At 38.3% G+C, this 20,806-nt stretch overlaps 1 protein-coding gene across 11 annotated transcripts in view; it reads left to right on the forward strand.

The window, feature by feature from the left end:
- The window catches only part of heph (polypyrimidine tract-binding protein 1 heph), a 483,336-nt gene extending 464,871 nt beyond the window's left edge, over positions 1–18,465 (forward strand). For 10 of the 11 annotated variants that reach the window (XM_076541303.1, XM_076541298.1, XM_012283863.2 and 7 more), the window contains 5 exons: positions 2,027–2,060; positions 2,849–2,941; positions 3,672–3,888; positions 3,962–4,103; positions 5,555–18,465. In XM_076541303.1, coding sequence (XP_076397418.1) covers positions 2,027–2,060; positions 2,849–2,941; positions 3,672–3,888; positions 3,962–4,103; positions 5,555–5,623 — 555 coding nt within the window. In that variant the 3' untranslated portion in view covers positions 5,624–18,465. The remainder of the gene's footprint in view (positions 1–2,026; positions 2,061–2,848; positions 2,942–3,671; positions 3,889–3,961; positions 4,104–5,554) is intronic. The other variant, XR_013041017.1, reaches the window with a different exon arrangement.
- Positions 18,466–20,806: the final 2,341 nt, after the last annotated feature.

The raw sequence follows: 20,806 nt of genomic DNA on the forward strand, positions 1-20,806 counted from the left end.
GAACGTAAATAATTTTAAAGCCTCAAATAATTGTTGCAGCCTCAAGTAATTCTACAGGATATATAATTTTAGAGCCTCAAGTAATTTTACAGTCTCAAAGAATATTAGTGACTCAATTAATTTTAGAGCCTCAAATAATTTTAGAGCTTCAAATAATTTTGGAGCGTAGATAATTTTAGAGCCTCAGATAATTGTTGCAGCCTCAAGTAAATCTAGAAAATATATAATTTTGGAGCCTCAAATAATTTTAGAGCCTCAAACAATTTAAAGTGTAGGTGATTTCAAATTGTCCTAACATCGCCAGATTAATTAACGTCACAGTTAAAGTGAAGTAGTTCGTTTAATTGCTTTTCCGTTTAATGACCAGAATCTTCATCAAGAATTTCTTCGTGTCTAAAAATGAACGACCAAAGCGTACACAGCGTCGATATTTGGAGAAATCGATATTAATTCGTTATCGACGAGCTGTACGCTTCTGTTAGAATAACTTTCAATGAACACCGAGAGAAGGGGTTGACTCATTTTTAATTAACAATAATTGTAATAACATCGACGTTATTTTTACGACCATATCAATTTCCGTTCGATTACATCTCGATTGAGAATAAACTGTTTTTCATTAATTGCCATCTAATTATGATTTCAATTAGAACGTTAGTGTATCGACGAGAATATTCGAAACTCGGTGTAATTTAATTTATATGGCAGTAAATTGAAACATAAATTCCAAATATTTGCCACGGTTCACGTAACATTCCGCGAATGGTTTCCGAGTTTTGCAAATATTGTTTTTCGACGCAGAAAATTCAGCCGTTTCTCTCGGTGTTTGCCTATGTACACGAAACTGGCTTAGGTACGTACTCAAACAACAAAAACCACGCAAATACAACGACATGATTATAACGTAGTGCTACGTAGGCAACCCTATAGCAGTTTCCGTCCGCTCGAATTTCCCTTGTCGAATGGCCATATAACGAGAGAATATTACTGTTTAAAAATTCCCAAAATCTTTACGATTTTTAAACTTGTACAATATTTAAAGATTAAAAGTGTTCAATTTATTGCATTTATTCCTTGATGAGCAGTAGTATGAAAACGGCAATATAACGAGAGTTTACTGTATTTCTCTATTACTCAACAATTTTAACAGTATTGTTACAATGTAGAAGATTCGACAAGATGAAAATCGAGATTTCAATGCGTATGCGCCCTGTTTTACGTCAACATCCTTTATATCTCACCCTCTGGCCCTCATATTTTCGAAACGCATAGAAATCGTCCGAACGTCATCCTCTCCTAAGTAATCGTAGCGTCACGACGTTACTTCCGTCGAGGCATCTTTCGTTTAACTGTAAAATTGTGGAAAACGAAAGTTGTCTCAAACTGTGTGTCGACGTCACACTTCGCAGCTGCAACTATTGTCACTACTATACTATAACTATGTGTACTACTATCGTTGCGCCGCGCACAAGCTTCCGACCAAGTGTTCTCCTCTGGCAATCGTGTGTTTTACTTACCTGCCTCTCTCTTCGAATAAATATACATATTTTTTTTATTCACATTTTTAACCTTTATCACGAAGGATTCATATTGACGAGAAGGTCCCGTTTCTTTCTCTTTGCTTTCTCTACTCTCTCCTTCTTTCTCTTTGTGGCTGAAAACTCCAGCCCTTTCGTCGCTTCAAATCGACGCGTAGACACTCGAATCGCGAATCAAACTTCGGTTCTTAAAATCTTCGCCAAATTCAAACGGACACGGTTCGCGCCTAACTTTTATTAATCAGTATAGTTCAAAGTAAGATAGTACGAAAGCAAAAGCGTCTAGCTTGAATTTTACTATATTTTTTGTTAAATATTGTACGATGTGAAAATACACGGAAGCGATTCGATTCGTTTCGAATGGTCTTGTGGGTCGTGAATGACCCTAACATGAATGGTGAAACTTGTGCGCGTGCCAACACTATTTTTACATTGATTCCTATTATACTCGCTGACTACTGACTGGACTCTGTCTGTTCTCTGTGTAGATGGTCACGCCTGACGCTCTCTTTACCCTGTTTGGTACGTCTCCACATTTATATTATTAATTATATTACATTATTAATTATTATATTTACACTCGCGTTCTCTCCGACACATGTACACGGACACATATACACGGAACAATTTTTTTGCGAGAATATTTTCTTATTATTTTTCTGGAGAGTGAAGAAGATTTTATTCTATTTTCTTTGTTACGATTTCCATTTTCCAAGCTACTTTTTTCATTGTCACTCTCCTTTTCTTTTTTATTATTATTTTCTGTGTCTCGCGGTGATTAGTGTTTTTTTTTTATTTTTGAATCATTCGTACAAATTCACCCACGATCATGATCATATGAATATATATAAATTCTTTGACCGACACATTTTTTTGTTTACTTTTATTATTATTATTTGTTCAGTTTTCTCATGTTCTCTATTTCCAAGCATCTCTTCTAAATTGTTTCATTAATATTTTATTAATATCAGTTCCAGACACCTTAATATTACATAAGCTTTCGCTTATTTTACGTAATACTCCATTTCTCGAGGGTGATACGGTTCAACCACTTCCCCGTTACTTATTCATAATATTCTGAGATATGAATACCCTAACCGTTCAAATAATATATTTCATGATTAATTAACGATTTTTTAATACGTGGTTGAACCGATCGCCTAGTTGCATGTCCCAAATCTTAGTCCGATCGTACCCCGATCTCGATCGATTATTATTATTGTCCTGTTCTCGACGGTAATCCCTTTACAAATTTTTTTTCATCGACTTTTTTTGGAACTTGACTAAAATGTTGCGTGTTGTGCATGTAGGCGTTTACGGGGATGTACAGCGTGTGAAGATACTCTACAACAAGAAGGACTCGGCACTCATTCAGATGGCCGAACCTCATCAAGCACACCTAGGTAATTATTTGTGATTCATCATTTATTGTTTCATTTTAACCTACATAAAAATATGAACTTTATTCATTATGAACTGCATTCATAGGACTGCTGGTTTTTTTCATAATTGTTCTTAATAGCAACGTGGTCATAACTCGTTATGTGGCCACTCGTTATATGGCCATGCAATGCTTTTCTCATTTTGCCGCATTTTAAATAGACTTCACTCACGAATTTTTTTCTCAGAAACTACTCAACCGATTTGGCTAAATTCTTTTTTGTTTTATTCACGAAGGATTGGGCTATTTTAAAATATTTTTTTTAATTCCGTCAATTTGTTATGAAATGTCGAAAAATTTTATAATGACTCTCATTGAAGAAAAAAGTAGAAAAAGAATTTGTTTAAATTTTTCGACAATTCATAACAAATTGACGGAATTAAAAAAAATGTTTTAAAATAGCCCAATCCTTCGTGAATAAAACAGAAAAGAATTTAGCTAAATCGGTTGAATAGTTTCTGAGAAAAAAATTCGTAAAATTTCAAACTTTTTTAGCTTAAGTTCCAATCTTAAGACGACGGATTAAATCCATATTAATTTCCCAAAAATAAATTCCTTCCTACACTATTTTATTATACAAGTCATACAGTAAAAAAGTAGTACTAGAAACGCCATTTTGACTCCGTCGAAGGTTAATATTGATTTTAGAATTTGATTCGCGGTTAATACATACGTGTTCTGCGTTTGAACAGCATTGACACACATGGACAAATTGAGAGTATTCGGAAAGCAGATCAAGGTGATGCTGAGCAAACATCAGACGGTTCAATTGCCGAAGGAAGGTCAACCCGATGCCGGTTTGACGAAGGATTACACCAATAGTCCTCTTCATCGATTCAAGAAACCGGGCTCGAAGAACTACCAGAATATTTACCCACCGAGTGCCACACTGCACTTATCGAATATTCCGTAAGTGGAAATTGATTAAACATTGGTTCAAGTCATGTTAACTGGTTATGATCATGATTATTGCAATTTTCAGAACTACCGTAACCGAGGAGGAAATTAGAGATGCATTTACCAAGAACGGTTTCACTGTAAAAGCATTTAAGTTCTTTCCGAAAGATAGAAAAATGGCGCTCATACAAATGCCTAGCATGGACGATGCTGTCGCTGCTCTGATCGTAAGTATTCTTTATTTTTAATTTCCCCCTCACCATTTCTATAAATTAAAAAGATATAAAAGTACTTTTAAATGCTGTCGATTACGTGTCTAAATAACCCAGAAATTCTCATTTTATTTCCCAGTTCGCGAGTCGCTTGCAAATGTATAACATGTTCATTATTTACGATGTGAAATTTCATCAGAATTGTAATTAGCTTAGTTGCCGGTGCCGTGTTATTTGGCTGTGATGCAATTGAGCAAAATTATAAATAACTGATTAAACTTGCGACTGCGTAACGCCATTGTCGTTTTACCTTTGTTACCAGCTAATGGAATTGCCTTTATGTCATTGGCAATCGCTTCTAACTTCGTTTCCAGCAGAATGTAACGTTGATATTAGGTATACCTATAATGCTGTACTATTATAGTTCCTGTCAAGCTTCACATAATTAATCTTCTGACATACCAGCGTTCATCAATCCAGATTCTGCGTTTATACGCTCTATTCTGCAAATATCTGTGGGGAGAAACTTAGAGGGCAGCTCCGTAGGCTTATTCGAGAGCTGTTATAACTCTTTAGCTGAGAGAAATTTAGTGTGACCTAATTCAACGTCAGATTTAAATTTGGCGCCATTAAAATTTAAAACATAACCTAAATTCGACTGAACATGATCCCACTGGATGTGATTCAACTCAACCTGACCCATATGTAAAGTGTCTGAGTGTTCCTTCATCCACCTTTCAAAACCTTAACAGTAGCAAAAGAGACCTAACCTGCAAAACTTCAGACTGAGATAACCTAACCTAATTCACATAGAGCCAGTCATCTATTGAGTACTAATAAAAGTTTGCACCCTAGCCTAACCTAACCAAATTCCACATAGATCCAGTCATCGATTGAGTACTGATAAAAGTTTGCACCCCAACCTAACCTAACCAAGTCCCACATAGAACCAGCCATCGATGGAGTATTAATAAAAGTTTGCACCCTAGCCTAACCTAACCAAGTTCCACATAGAGCCAGTCATCGATTCAGTACTAATAAAGGTTTGCACCCCAACTTAGCCTAACCAAATTCCACATAGAGCCAGTCATCGATGGAGTATTAATAAAAGTTTGCATCCTAGCCTAACCTAACCAAATTCCACATGGAGTCAGTCATCGATTGAGTACTAATAAAAGTTTGCACCCCAACCTAGCCTAACCAAATTCCACATAGAGCCAGTCATCGATTGAGTATTAATAAAAGTTTGCACCCTAGCCTAACCTAACCAAGTTCCACATAGAGCCAGTCATCGATTGAGTATCAATAAAAGTTTGCATCCTAACATAACCTAACCAAATTCCGCATGGAGTCAGTCATCGATTGAGTACTAATAAAAGTTTGCACCCTAACCTAATCTAACCAAATTCAGCATAGAGCCAGTCATCGATTCAGTACTAATAAAAGTTTGCACCCATCTGTTTCAGAAAATGCACAATTACCAGCTGAGCGAGTCCAACCACCTGAGAGTGTCATTCTCCAAGAGCAACATCTAACAAGAGTCACAATCAAACGACCGGCAGTGGTACCCGCCCTACGCCCTAGTCCCCTTTTGGTCGCCCGGCTCAGTGTACGACTGATGATCCTCGGTATGGGTGCCGTCATTCGTTGGTTTCTACCAATGACTGGCCACCCTGTGGATCGACCACTTGGCTCGAGAACGAAGGAAAATTTCCTTCGGTCAAGAAGCATACACAGGTTCCTGTCCTCGAGCTAAAACCTCGACGGCACGAACGTGCCGTGCTGCTCCGTGTTGGGTGCAGTCCACCGTATCCAATTTCTATTTCTTCGCGTCAACCGTCTACACACACATACACACACACACAGAATGTTCACACACGAGCGAACGAAATATCATTTAAGGGCTGCGGCATCAGCCCCAGAGGGTCGGCGAAAGCGTAAGGGCACCGCACCACCCACTGCTTTCGAGACACTGGTGCTGGCTTCTTTCGATCAGAGACATAGCCAGAGAGAAAGAGAGAGGAGAGACTATTTTAGAGGCGTGTGTGACGTGTCTCCCTTTGTTGGGTAGGAGTATTTCGAAGGGAGAGGCTAGGTTAAAAAATGGGTACGAAGAGGCGCTCTTGTACAGAGTTAATCTTTAAAAGTTAAGGTATATTATATATATACATATATATATATATATACATAAAAAATATATATTATATATTTTACGAGCGTAACGCTAGCCGGACGCAGCGGAATGACGAGCCGCGCGTAATCATACACCCGGCGACCATATACACACAGACATACAGACACACACGCGCTCGCGCGAGAGTGACGGCGTTAAAGTGAAATGATTTTTAAAGAATTCGCGGGACCCCAGTCCCCCTGTCAGGTCGATCTTTCCCCGGACGCGCACACGCGCGTGCGCGATCCGCTAGCTTAAGACGGTCGACGTCGCAACACTGTGTCGAGAGAACACGAGCGAGGATGAAAGTAGCGCGCGTACCTGGTACCCGGTCAGCGCGTTCTGTCGTCTTCGAGGCTGGCTGGTACCAAGATTAGTCGTTTAAGGCTAATGTCACGGGACCCTTTGCAGCTTTCGCGAGGTGCTACTCGCGCCCTTTCCCCGACGACCGGCCACCTATCCGGGCGTGATGAGAGACAGGATAGCACCTGGGTCAAACGGGAAAGGGCTGTGGACGATTTATCGAAGTCTCATCCGCCACGTGCCACGGACGATCCTCTTTCATGATCTATTTTTTTTTCTCTTTTCTATGCGTACCTTCAGTATTCCCGACGCCGTGGATCGAGACCGATCAGGCTGGATCGCGTTCGATCGCTCGACTGGCTACGTGGCGGAGCTGCGCACTGTCGTAGTCGTCGTTGCAGGTGGTATTTTTATAATTTGTATGTTCGACGATAAGTATTAATCACACTGACAGAGGACACTTACGTGACGAACCGACATACACGCAAACACACACACACATGCAAACACACACACGCAGAGACATTCAGACGCAGGTTTCTTAGCTGATAGGTGCTTAGGATTGTGTAGAGTCTTAATCGTATAAGTAAGGACGAGCAAGTATCGCCAAAGTATCATTTGGCGTGGAAGGACCGTTGAACATATCGCTAATTAGATTGAAGAATACGAGGCGTTCGTACACGCGCGCGTTCAGGATGCTGTGACAAAAATTTCGGGGCGATTCTAGAGCGCCTGGGCATGAGACAAGTTCTTCAGGCTCGTTCAGGTCCGGCTGACGATTAGTTCCTGATCTCCGAGCATTCCTTTCGACAGGCAAAATGAAAAAAAAAAATAATAATAAAACGCGCCCCGTAGGCGACGTAGAACGAACCGATCAGAAGGAGAGAATCTTCGGTGTGCGGGTCTGTTGTGTTACAGAGCGTTCGTGCAGCGCTGGTGTCGTGTGTAATGTTCTAAGATTAACAAAAAACACTAATGATACACACCTAGTAGCCTAAATAGTCCGCAAGAGCGTTAAATATATTCTCTAGAGATATTCACAATGGAGGGGCCCATTTTGTTGAAACAAAAGGAGAACGACGATGAGTATTGGCGTGGATAGGATCAGATTGTGTCCTCGTGTCAAGAAGCGTAGATTATCAGTAGTATCGTAGAGTCGTGATAAAAACTGAACGGGGCTATCGAAGGGATCGTTCCGACGATACTGCTCCAGAATCTCTCGACCCACCTGACCTGCGTGGCCTCCACACAGGTGCCCAGCGTCGTCGCAACCCTCCCGCGAGAGACCCGTCGTTTTTTGTCAAACCGACATTCTGTTGGAGTCAATTAAATCTTATTAATATACGTATCGATCGTAGAGAGACGTAGAACGCAAGGAGAACAATGTTTCCGCGTATGGTTGATTGGCTGAGCGTGCGAAAGGAGAGCCTGACGTGTGCCAGATGTGTGCGTGCGTGAGATGAAGTGTGATGGAAAAAACCGAGAAAATTACAAAAAAACGTATATATATGTATATTAAAAAGCGAGTGCCGGCCCGGGCAGTGTTGTTTGTGCCAAAGTAGGCTAGCCGTTAACTCTAGGATGGGATGTGTCGAGTCACGAAGAGATGTTACTTGCCACCGTACGAACGTCGACTATTTGCACCAAACAGATGGCGGTGTTCGTCGGGAGGTCGACCAAAATCAACAAGTAGAGACGTAGCGAGTAGCCGGCATGAGCGAAGGGGCCAGTCTTTGCATCTATGATCTGTCTTTCGAATCTCCCACGTAATTGTTTAATCCGACGACTGCATTTATAGATTCTACGAGAGGCGCTGGTCAGGCGTCAACACACTGGCTGTACACACGAATACACGCGTTTTGTTTCTTGGCTTCCTCGGAACGGGCTTGTTCCGGTGTTCAGGCTGTGACGCCGGAGGAGGCTGCTTCTTGTTCTTTTTGGAACACGCGACAGTTAACTGCCGGAACGAGCTTCAGCCTCTCCGCCGTCGCCATTTTACCTCGCAGTTGTCCTGCGTTCCGTCTTCGATCCTATGTTCTTCAAGTATTATCCAAAGCAGGCTCTTTCAATCTCGCGCCCGCGAGCGCACAAATTGTCCCTGTCTTCGACTGAGGACCACTCGCACAATAGTATTTCCGGCACAATTGCAAGCGTACCTGAAAAGCCTGTAAACGTTTCGTTCTTTTTTTTTTAAGAATTTCCGGACACATTCCCGTTCACACACTCACACGATCACGTACACGTATACACGGATCTGGGCAGACTTGCCTGCAGGACACTCGACAATGATTCCTTTATTTACTTCCCTCCTGATTTTAAGGGGAGACTTCCACCGTTAACCGGGAATTTCTATTTGAGGGACAGTAGTACAGCTTTAAGACAAACAATCAATTTGGTAAGTTATTTGTGTATGGGTTATAGTCTACAGGGTGTCGAGTCGCACAAATACATATATTCAAGGGTACAGTTAGATATTCAAGTATTACTGTAATTTAATCATTGATTTCAAGGTCTTGTTTGCAGAGGTTTAAGCTGATTTGAATGGATTTTTTTCAATTTCAGGGAAGTTTGAACAAGTGATTGAAAGTATTTGTTAGAGACCTATCATTTGAAGCAAACACATTGTTTGATGTTTGAAGTAGTTTGTCAGATAATTATAGATTGTTCTTATTTCAGATATCAGCCATTTTGATCTTCTTGTTCGAAACAATCTGTTGAAGCATTGAAGGTTTGAAGAGGTGTGAACCGGTTGTTTTTTGAAGACACCCTGTAGAGGGTTTAGATCGAGTATATCACTAGCTGGGTTGAGGGGGGCCGATGTGAGAGTTGGGATAGCCAGCACTCGCTACATGGTGTTGCAGATATTCAGGCTCCGAAATTTCTCCAGACCAATGAAAAATCTCCTTGCGAAATTCTAGAAAAATCGTTCTAATATATTGTATACAGATATTCGACGCGATCTCCTCATATAGACGTATTTTTATATAATAGAGACAGAAGGAAAGAACGTGTGACCAATGAGATTGCTCGATCGACTTCGATCAGGAGGAAGTTTGAAACTGTTTGAAATCATCCCGGTTCATACACCGTGGATTGCTCCTTCCATTTCTCTTTTCTTTAACTCATTGATACCTTGGAGATTGGTTGTTGCCACTGAGATGATTGTTTTTTTAATTACTTTTAAATACGAAATGTTAGATTATAGACTGTAATATAGATTGTCAAGGATTATTAATAGAACTGCCTTTGTAATTGCAAAAATTTGTCAAACTTTGTCAAACCAAATTGCACTTCAATTAATGCATATCAATAGTTATTGATATTAACATGCTCCTCTCTGTCAGTTTATTAAATGTGTTTTGATGTTTGATCAGTTGACATAAGAGGAACCAACAAACCTTATGGAACATTGAGAAGTGTCATTGGACCTCAACAAACATCATCAAACTTTGTCAAACATTAAGATGTGTCATTGGACCTCAAACATCATCAAACATTATTAAGTATTATGAAATGTCATTGGATCTCAAACATCATTAAACATTATTAAACATTAAGAAATGTCATTGAACCTCAACAAACATCATCAAACTTTGTCAAACATTAAGAAGTATCATTGGACCTCAAACATCATCAAACATTATTAAACATTAAGAAATGTCAATGGACTTCAACAAACATCATCAAACCTTGTCAAACATTAAGAAGTGTCATTGGACCTCAAACATCATCAAACCTTGTCAAACATTAAGAAGTGTTATTGGACCTCAAACATCATGAAACATTATTAAACATTAAGAAATGTTATTGGACTTCAACAAACATCATCAAACCTTGTCAAACATTAAGAAGCGTCATTGGACCTCAAACATCATTAAATATTATTAAGTATTAAGAAATGTCATTGGACCTCAAACATCATCAAACATTATTAAACATTAAGTAATGTCAATGGACTTCAACAAACATCATCAAACCTTGTCAAACATTAAGAAGTGTCATTGGACCTCAAACATCATTAAACATTATTAAGTATTAAGAAATGTCATTGGACCTCAAACATCATCAAACATTATTAAACATTAAGTAATGTCATTGGACCTCAAACATCATTAAACACTATTAAGTATTAAGAAATGTCATTGGACCTCAACAAACATCATCAAACCTTATCAAACACTAAGAAGTGTCCTTCGACATTTTGAAGTGTCACCAAACATTAAACCTTATCAAACACTAAGAAGTGTCACTTATGACATGTTGAAGTGTCATCAAACATCAAACCTTATCAAACTAATCTCAAAGAGCAACAACCATAATCTGTAAGTATCACTTCATGAAAACGTTTCATGATCAAAATTGGAGTAAAGTCACGATACGAAAGAAAGAAAACTGAAAACCAGTTCGGACCAAGGAAATTCGGGGTCTGGTTCGAGCCACGCAGTAGACGAAGCTTAGCCTACAGAGGTTAATTAGAAATTATAAATAAACAAGAGTCATGTATGTACACACTTGAAAACATTCACTCGAAACAACCCGACACACACGCATACACACGTACACACTATGTATATCTCCTATATATTTGATATATCGCATTGTAACACAGGTGTGTCCAAAAGTGAGCAGCGGCTGCATCCCAATAATATCTATATTTTATTAATAATTAATAAGTCTAGGATTATCGTCGTTACGGTTCACTCGATGAGCCACAAAAGATTAATCTATATTACGAGTTTATTGTACATTCGGTACTAGGGACACGATGATGAGCTACGAGGGTGTGAAAGCGCGCGAAAGTGACACGAGTGAATGTCGGTATAGCACATGTGTATATCTCGTTCATCGTGTATGGTGTGTTTGCCTAATCGGGGCCTTAGGCGTCGTTCAAAACCAAGATTTAACTGGACCAGCGCTTAATCGTCGATTCTCGTCGCCCCCGGGAGCTAATTAATTAAATTAAATAATAGGGAATAAACGATTTCGACGCTGTTCGATCAAACTTTTTTTCTCCGTGTTAGATATTATGGAGAATTTATAGGAATGATATACAGGGTGACCCAACCTTTCGAAATGGGTTGTCAAACTTTTCTAGCTTAAGATTTACTTCTTCACTGAAATTTTTAATAAAAAAATATGACAAGTAGAAAAATTTCAACAGATTTCAGAAAGTACAAGTTCAATCCCGGAATAACAGCTGTGCGGCCCCTGTACAATACGTAATACCCACTTGGGTTTGAAAGTGTTATTGAAAGTGAAATTTTTGCTCCATTTTCGTTCCAAAGGTTTGACTACCTATTGTCACCCTGTGAACATTTGGCAACGAGACAGGGAGAGAGGTATACCTTTAACTGACCGCCATGGAAGCCATGGTTTGTTGAATATTTCATTGCTTTCCGGTTTAAGTGGACATATCAGCGATCATCGTGTCTAAGACTGTCTGGAAAGTACCTTCGTCGTTTCCGTTTCCATTTTCTTTTCTTATTTTAATGGTGTGCCTCAATGGGTTCGAGTGATTTTATCTTGCCTGCTTTCCATGGGAACCACGTTTAGGCCATGCGTAGAGTTGGTACAATAGCGTCGATACATTGCCAAAAATGATGGTTTTGAGAGGGGAAAACGAGAACGAGCCTAATCAGTGCCGATGACCCCAGATATCAAGATTATTGGAGATAAAGGTCGAGGACGATCTTATGGGACTTTAAGTGAGCGTTAAGTCGAGATATAAGAGATTATCTAAGGAGTAGCTGTTAAGTGGAGGACACAAAATAACAAGTTTAGTGAAATGATTATAAACGACACACACACGTGCATGTGGTCCAAAGTAGACTTCTATTCAAAATTAAATAAATTTTCTTTTAGTAAATTATTGTCAATTAACAAAATTAATAAAATTCCACTGACAAATTTTTAATGGCAGACTAGAAATTTTTGCTAATTCTGAACAATTTCAAATTGTAACATTAAAGTTAAATATTGTCAATTTTTTTTCTATTATTTAATTTGTAAAAATTTGAAGAATCGTGAAATCTTGAAAGTGGAATCATAGGAATTTTTGCAAAATCGCTTTCGCCACGTGCACGAAAGAGTACAGTCAGAGAGAGAAAACACACACGTACACAGAAACGCAGAACACACAATCTTAGCGTGTTAGACTCGTGTAGTAGAGCCCCCCTTTCTAATTAAGCCTCCAGATCTTTAACAATTACTAATGTATAGGTAAACGACAATCACTGGACTCTCTGTATCGAGAATCTTCGATCCCTGAGCCGTTGGAAAAGCTGTCGAACGAACGATTTATCAGTCATCAAATACCTCGATCTTTGTTTTAGCTGTCCACACTTACGTTCATCTTTCTTCTTTCGAATCTACACAGCGAGCATTTTATTTCTGTACCTTTTCATGTAAGATTCAATATTCCAGATTTGATCTTCCTTGTTTGAACTACTGTTACACTCCTGTGGTCCTCGTTGGCATGTTTAATCTGGGATGATTTACCTGTGATGGCTATTTACGCTAAGTTTGAAATTTGGACAAGTTTTCTGGATTCACTAGAGTTTGTATATTATTTGGAGATTTTTAGAGTCTTTGGAGGTTTCTGGAGGACTAGGTTGTCTGAGGTCTACGTTACAAGACTCAGCATTTATCACAAGACGCTAGATTAACTGAGGTTACAGGTCCTTCTGGGTTTGTAGACCCATCATGGTCCCTAAGTTGCCCAGAGTCTCTAGGTTTTCTGGTGTCTCTAGGGTTTCCGGGGTCTCAAGGTTTCATAGAGTTTCTAGGTTTCCTAGGATCCACAGAATTACCAGGTCAGATCTTAGAGTCTCTAGGCTTTCAAAGTTTCCACACATCCTAGGATCCTCACAATCACCAGGTCCCTTCAGATCTTTAGGACCTCTAATCTTGCCAGAGTCACTAGGTCCAAATTCTCTAAGATCTGGTAACCCAGAGTCTCTAGGCTCTCAAGGTTTCCACACGTCCTAAGATCCTTACAATCACCAGGTCCCTTCAGATCTGTAGATCCACTAGGACCTCTAAACTTGACAAGGCCACTAGGTCCACATCCTCTAATATCTGTGGGTGTTGTAGAGTCTCCAGGTTTCCCAGAGTCTCTAGTTTCTCAAGGTTTCCAGATATCCTAAGATCCTTACAATCACCAGGTCCCTTCAGATCTGTAGGTCCACTAGGACCTCTAAACTTGACAAGGCCACTAGGTCCACATCCTCTAATATCTGTGGGTGTTGTAGAGTCTCCAGGTTTCCCAGAGTCTCTAGTTTCTCAAGGTTTCCAGATACCCTAGGATCTCCACAATCACCAGGTCCCTTTAGATCTGTAGATCCACTTGGACCTCTAAATTTAACAGTAGGTCCAAACCCTCTAAGACCTATGGGTGTTTCAGAGTCTCTAGGTTTCGCAGAGTCTCTAGCTTATCAAGATTTCTAAATATACTAGGTTCCTCATGATCACCAGATCCCATCAGATGTGTAGATCTCCTAAGACATCTGGAGCTACTAGGATCACTAGGTCCTCCACATCTTCTGGGTCACCCAGATCCTTTAAAATCCTCAGAGTACCTAATGTTCCTAAATACTCTAAATTCTTCATATGTTCCATATGTCCCATGTTCCATGTTCTATGTTCCACATGTAAAATGTCCTATGTTCCACATGTCCTATGTTCTATGTTCCATGTTTAATGTTCCTTATTTCCTATGTTCCACATGTCCTATATTCTATGTGGCATGTTTAATGTTTCTCATGTCCTATGTCCCATATGTCCTATGTTCCATATGTCCTATGTTCCATATGTCCTATGTTCCACATGTCCTATGTTCCATATGTCCTAGTATTCCCAGGATCTCCAAAGTTTCTCACCACCTTTAACCTTGAAAGGATTGGATTAACCTTGAAAGACCTGAAAGAAAGGATTAACCTTGAAAGACCTATAAAGAAAGGATTAACCTTGAAAGATCTGAAAGAAAGGATTAACCTCGAAACTCACATCAACAACTTTTGAGCCTCCCCAAAAAAAAATACAAAAATCACTATAAAATGAATCCTAGGTTAAACATGTCCAAAGAGGATCCCCATTAAACTGACTTCAGACAACTGATTTCCGCTGGTTAAAACATTTGGTTAAAATGACTGCAGGGAGAAGCGATCAAGGGAATCACAATTCGTGGGCCAGGAATTGCGTTGCATGTCACAATCAGCTCGTCTCCGGCAAGACAAATCAATTTTTCATTTTCTATATACACGTTTGAAGAGAACGTATTCTCTCTCTCTCTCTTATTAGATCTGTCAGAGCGGGCGTGTTTACGGTTTAAGCTGTTTCTAGTTAGTTTCGTTTAGGGATTAGTTGTGTGTGTCATACAAGAAGTCGTACCTCGAGTTTAGGGACAGAGACAAGGAGAGGAACTCGTTTCCGATCGATCGATCGATCGTCGTCGAATCGTTATTGCGTTCACTGCGCTTCGTCGCGTGCTCGAGCTTCTAAGCTTCCCACGCGATATCGCGTGAACGACATCCAGATTCGGGGAATTTTGGAAATTTCAAAATTTTAATATTTAGATTTGTGCATGTCTATAAATTTGAAAATTTCTGAATTCTCCGGTTTCACGCTGAGACGCTCACGCGGTATCGCGTGCTCACGCGTGTAGATAGAAACGATCAGATACCAGTCACTGTATTTTTAAACGATTAGACGGGGGTCGATAAACTTGTGATCAAATTTATTAAAAATTTCCTTCGTTTCTTGCAGAAATTCTTAGACTGTAAACGGGTTTGACCCAGAACAGTTTTTCGACCCCTGAATAGAATATTCGCAACTAAGAATAAGGACTTTTGCGTAGTTGAGGTGAATTTTCTAATACGCTCGGATTCAAAGTGCCAATGTCTTTGAAATTGGAAACGCTTTTATTCAAATTCTCCGCTTCTTTTAACGATATTTTATTCCACTTTTAATTCACTTTCCAGTTTCAATTTTAAAATACTGTCAATGTTGTCCGAAATATTTATAATCGCAAAATTGACAAAACTGAATCTGAGGCAGAGGGTCTACAAAGCTCAACGACAATCATTTCCTACTTATTAGAAACTTTCGAGGATTTTCTACATGGGATCGCAAATACAGCAGTGCTATTCTTAAACATTTTTACAAAACTAACTATACAACTAACAGGGTGAAAGATAGACGACGATCGACGATCAGCATTTAACACAAAAAGAACGTATCGCGTTTTGCATTTATACACACACGACACGAACACACAGAGACGCACATACAAATGGAAAAAAAAAAATGAATCGAACAGTATCGATCGTTCTTTCGTCACGATTTTTATACCTCGAACCCCTCTGTCACAAACCCTGCGAAAAGTATTTTCCGTGTTACTGAGTACCGGAAGTGGTTTTTCCCCTCGTTTCGAATATTTTGTACGAAAAATTGTATCTTGGAGGCGGAGGGAAATTTCCGTTTGTTTTAACATCTTGATTTTTCCGCTTCCGGGACTCGACGTCTTTCAGGTATTTTCGATACGAACTACCCTCAAACACGACACCCTTTTCTCATCGAATATTCTGTTCGTTGAAAGGAAACGTTTTTTGCGTCGTCCTACAATTCTTAACACTTCGACTTGTTCTTTTTTTATTATTATTATTATCTACTATTTTTTTTTATGATTACGACGATTATCATTGTTAATTGTCACCCTTTAATCGCTGCGTTCTGTTTTCTTTTTTTATTCTATCTTAATTATTAATTGTAGCGCTAATTATTCATTTATCTTTAACATTGTCATTGAATATTCCCTAGTTCGTATCCTCTATTTACCTACTTACTTTTTTTTACTTTAATTCTAACTCTAAGAGCGTATCGATAGCGAGAATCCCTTGGACGTTCATCGTATTTTAATTTTATGTTGAAACAAATTATTTTACGGTTTGAAACATTTGATGAAAAATTTATATATTAGAATTGATGATTGACAAAAACGATAATGGACAAATAATTGCAAGTATGAAAAGTAATTAAATTAAATAGATTATACAGTACAGTAATTAAATAGAGTATACAAGAAAATAATTAAATAACTGCAGTTAAATTGATATTTTACAAATTTTTGTGACATTTTACGATAAACGTTCAAGGGGTTAAGAAAGAAAGAGAAACGCATATAATGCACACGTGTATACACATCCAAACACACAGACACACAAAATGTTTCTTTAGTTTCGTTAGTTTCTAAGCTCGCTATTTCTCTTTTTTCCTTTCTCACAATTGTTTCTCATCTACCTTTCAGTTTTTTTTCTCTGTCCTCTCTCTCTCTCTCACTCTCTCTCTATCTCTGTCACTCACATACACTCTTGTAATACGTGTATCGTACCTTTGTACTTCTTATCACTACTACTCTTACTGTATCGTCTTTGCTACTATATTATCTATCTACTGCTAGTAACGCTCTATCACCGCCTGTTCACCCCTGGAACCTTTCGTCGAACCCCTTCGAAGACGCCATTTTTATGATGTGAAGATTTTATGGATTCTTGGGCAATTTTTGAAAGATAGGGTGTTTAATGTAGGTGCTTGAAATGAGGAAGTTGATTCTGAGTAAGATTTCCCTTTACGAAAATGGCGTATGAAGCTTCGTTTTCGAGTTATTGAGGAAAAACGCGGACCAATCAGAGCGCGAGTGCGCAGTAGAGATTGCGCGCAGGTGACTGGACTGCGCAGACGCGAGTACGCAGCTTCGGACGTGGCGGCTGCGCGCGCAACTCGCGCTTTCATTGGTCCGGTGTTTTTCCTTAATAATTCGACAACGGAGCTTCAAAACCAATTTTTGCAAAGGGAAATTTTATTCAGAATCAACTCCCCCTTATTTTAGGGACCTATACTAGTTTTGAAACACCCTGTATACTCACTTGAGTAGTAATCGGGGTGAGTAACTAGATCCTAGTAGAACTAGGGGTGTGCAATTTTGATTGACCTCAGATGCAACATATAATTTTCAGTAAAATTTTCATCTACCTTCAGTATGTTTCTATTGTTAAAAATAGTATTATAAATAACAACCCCCTTTGCAAATATGGACAAACCCCTTAAATTCGTATATTGTAGTATCGTCAAAAAATGTAATCAATGTAGTTAAAATTGCAGTAAAAATTTGCTACCTTAAGGGGTTGAAAATTGAAAAAAAATTGATAATTATAAATTTCCAAATTTTCTAAAAAATTAATAAACCAAATTAAAATTAACAAATGAGTAAATAAAAAAGTAAAACACCCTTGGTTTTACGAAACGCCCCAAAAACGCCCTTATCAGAAAACGATTAACGCGTCTTCGTAGAGGAATGTTTCACTCGACACCCTTTGCAACCCCTTTCCTTCGTTCAGCGGCCTCGAACTATTTTTCTTACAAAACCGTTTAAAAATAATTTTGAGACTGTAGGGATGCAAAGGGTGGAAACGTCGACGGAACGTCGGGGGTGAGTTTCATCGTGATTTGCGACTTGTATGCAGTTCGGTGTTTTCCATTATTTTTTTTCTATCATTGTCCATGATAAATTGTAACGCGACTTTAATTTCTTTAAGCCCCTTCGATGTATACCGAGTTTCTAACCCCCCCGTTTCGTTCTTCTTTCCTTTTATATTTTTTTTATTGTACCACGCTTTTCTCGTCTGTAACTGAGATAAGGAAAGTGTTAATCGAGTGTCGAAGGAATTAAAGAGAAACTAGAGATGAATATAAATGAGGAAAAAAATATGCACGATGAGATACGATTTGCTAGCGAGCGGGTAAAGAACTAATTTACGTATATAAAATATAGCCGATTTGTCAAGAGAAAGCAAAAAAAAAAGCATTGAATGGAAAGATAAATAAACCTGTCCGTTTTTTGTGTTCTTTCTGTGTATCCAGCTGTACCCTCTTTTCCAGCCCCTCTTTTCTTCTACTATTTTTATACGACGTAAGAATTTTTTGAAAAAATTTGTGATTCTGAAGATGGCGATATAACGAGAGAATTCTTGCGTCGCATTCTTCGCTTCACTGTGAATCTCTTTATTTTATCATTTCTCAAATTGAGTGTAAAATTTTCTAATGTACATTAATTCGATTTTAATTAATACACAATTTGTTAGAAAAAAATTCCTCAAAATTAATCGATAATTCCTGTCTTCGAATTTTGAAAAGTTATTCAAAAAATTTGTTAAAATTTTGTCCATTTTTGTCAAACTTTCTTTTCTCTTTCCTGACCGCAGTTTTAACGTTTTATTAGAAGAAGCTCACAAAGTTTGGCACAAAAATTTGAAGACGAGAATAAAAAAGTTTGATGAAATCCCTGAAAAATATCCTCAGGAAAAAATTCAATATCAAAATATTACAAAAGATAGTTTGAATTTTTAAAAATGTTTTACCTTCAGCGTGAAGTCTGGTGAAAGATTCTAAAAAAATTTTTAAATATTTTACATTAATCGTTTTTGTTCTGTTTCAGTGAAAGGGAGAGGTTTCTCGAACTTTATCTTTCAGTATTATGTTTTCTACATTGAAAATGTAGCTTTGTTATTTTAAAATCCATCCTTTGTCTTGTTCTCTGTTTCTACTAATTTTTCTTCCAGCTCAATCATCGACCATTTTCACTATTCTACTGCCTATCGTCGTCTTCCTCTTCTTCGTCAACATACGAATGGCCTATTTCTACTATCGACGCTTTTTTATAAATATTTCTGAAAGAGGAACCACTCTCAAAAACTAAGAGCTTAAACGTTCGCTTTAATGTTAATTAAAATTGTAAAGAGAAGTGCAGTTCGAAAAACCAGGTTGTATTATAATCAAATAGGTTTTAGTTTTGGAGAATGGTTTCCATTTGCACACGTCCTATTTTATTGTCATTCGAAGCTTCGACCTTCTTAGCACGTGAACATTCACTGGAGCAACTCTTACGTTGTCGATTTCTTCCTTTCAATCTCAAGAGCTTATCGCTTAGAAAATAAAGTTCATTGTCAATGACACAATCATTTCGAGCACATAGTAATGTCAACTAAAATTAGAGCTTAGAACAAATTTCCAAAAAAATTAGCTTAGTCCCAGAATTTGAGAAAAATGTGATATACTAAAATCCACCTAGAGATATAGAAACCTGACACATTCCTTCAAATTTTCTTATTAAAAACTTGTATGATACGTGTAGTGATACATTCTTATTAAATTCCATTTGTCGCACACTAATGTAGTACAAAAGAGATATGTTTGAAAAAGTCACGGAATTTATTCACAGATACCCGTAAAAGATAGAGTAAGACGTCACTTGAATAACGCAGTTTGTTTTACGCGAATAGCGTAAGCGGTTCCTGAGATATGGGCCTTCAAAGTTTGGTCGACCGCCATTTTGCGCGCGACACTAGTGCAGCAGTCACGTGACGCAGTGCGCTGCCCACGTGACGTAGTGTCGCTGGTGGCGTGACGTCATCGCGCACTAGTGTACGCGAAACGACGCTCGACTTCAAACGACGATATCTCAGGAACCGTAAGTCCTATCGGGATGAAACAAAAACTGTTTTAAAGAGGAAGCTTCGCTCTTTACGACGACGTTAATCGTAATGTACTGTGATGACTGACGATGTATTCCTTTAATGTTCATCGTAACGATTCGGATCAATTTTTTCATTTGCTTAATGAAATTAAACATTCCCATGAAAGAGGAAGAAAGAAAAGACTTCTTTCCAAGGAGAAAGTGTGAATGTAGGTGCAGAAGGAGAGAATGATTCTTTCTATTTCTATTTGAATTCCTCTCTTCAGGACGTGCGTCTGAACACTTTAATATAGGGATATAAAGTCAATTGCTCGTAATTTATCGCGTAACAAATGTCGCAACAGTATTGTGTAGATATACAATAAATCGGTGCTGGACTTTTTTTTAACACATTGCACCCGTGCAATCGTTGACATGTTTTTGATAATTATTTCAGCCTTGTTGCAAACTATTTTAGTTCAATATTTCAAAGTGCTGTTAAGTGATAATTTAAAATTTATAATTAGACTCCAGTTAACTGCCACGTAAATTAAATTTCTAAATGTGAAAACTTATGGCAATATAACGGGAGTCTGCAGTAGAACGTTCCCTAAGTTTTCTATTGCAAAAATCTTTTTGTTGACACATTATTTGGGTTCTAATTTTGCAATTCTTTGCAATATTTATTTATTTTCAAAATTTATTAGACAAGGCTTAAATAATTGTTTGAAATAA

This window comes from Megachile rotundata, chromosome 16, assembly GCF_050947335.1.
Source record: "Megachile rotundata isolate GNS110a chromosome 16, iyMegRotu1, whole genome shotgun sequence".
Lineage (NCBI taxonomy): Eukaryota > Metazoa > Arthropoda > Insecta > Hymenoptera > Megachilidae > Megachile > Megachile rotundata.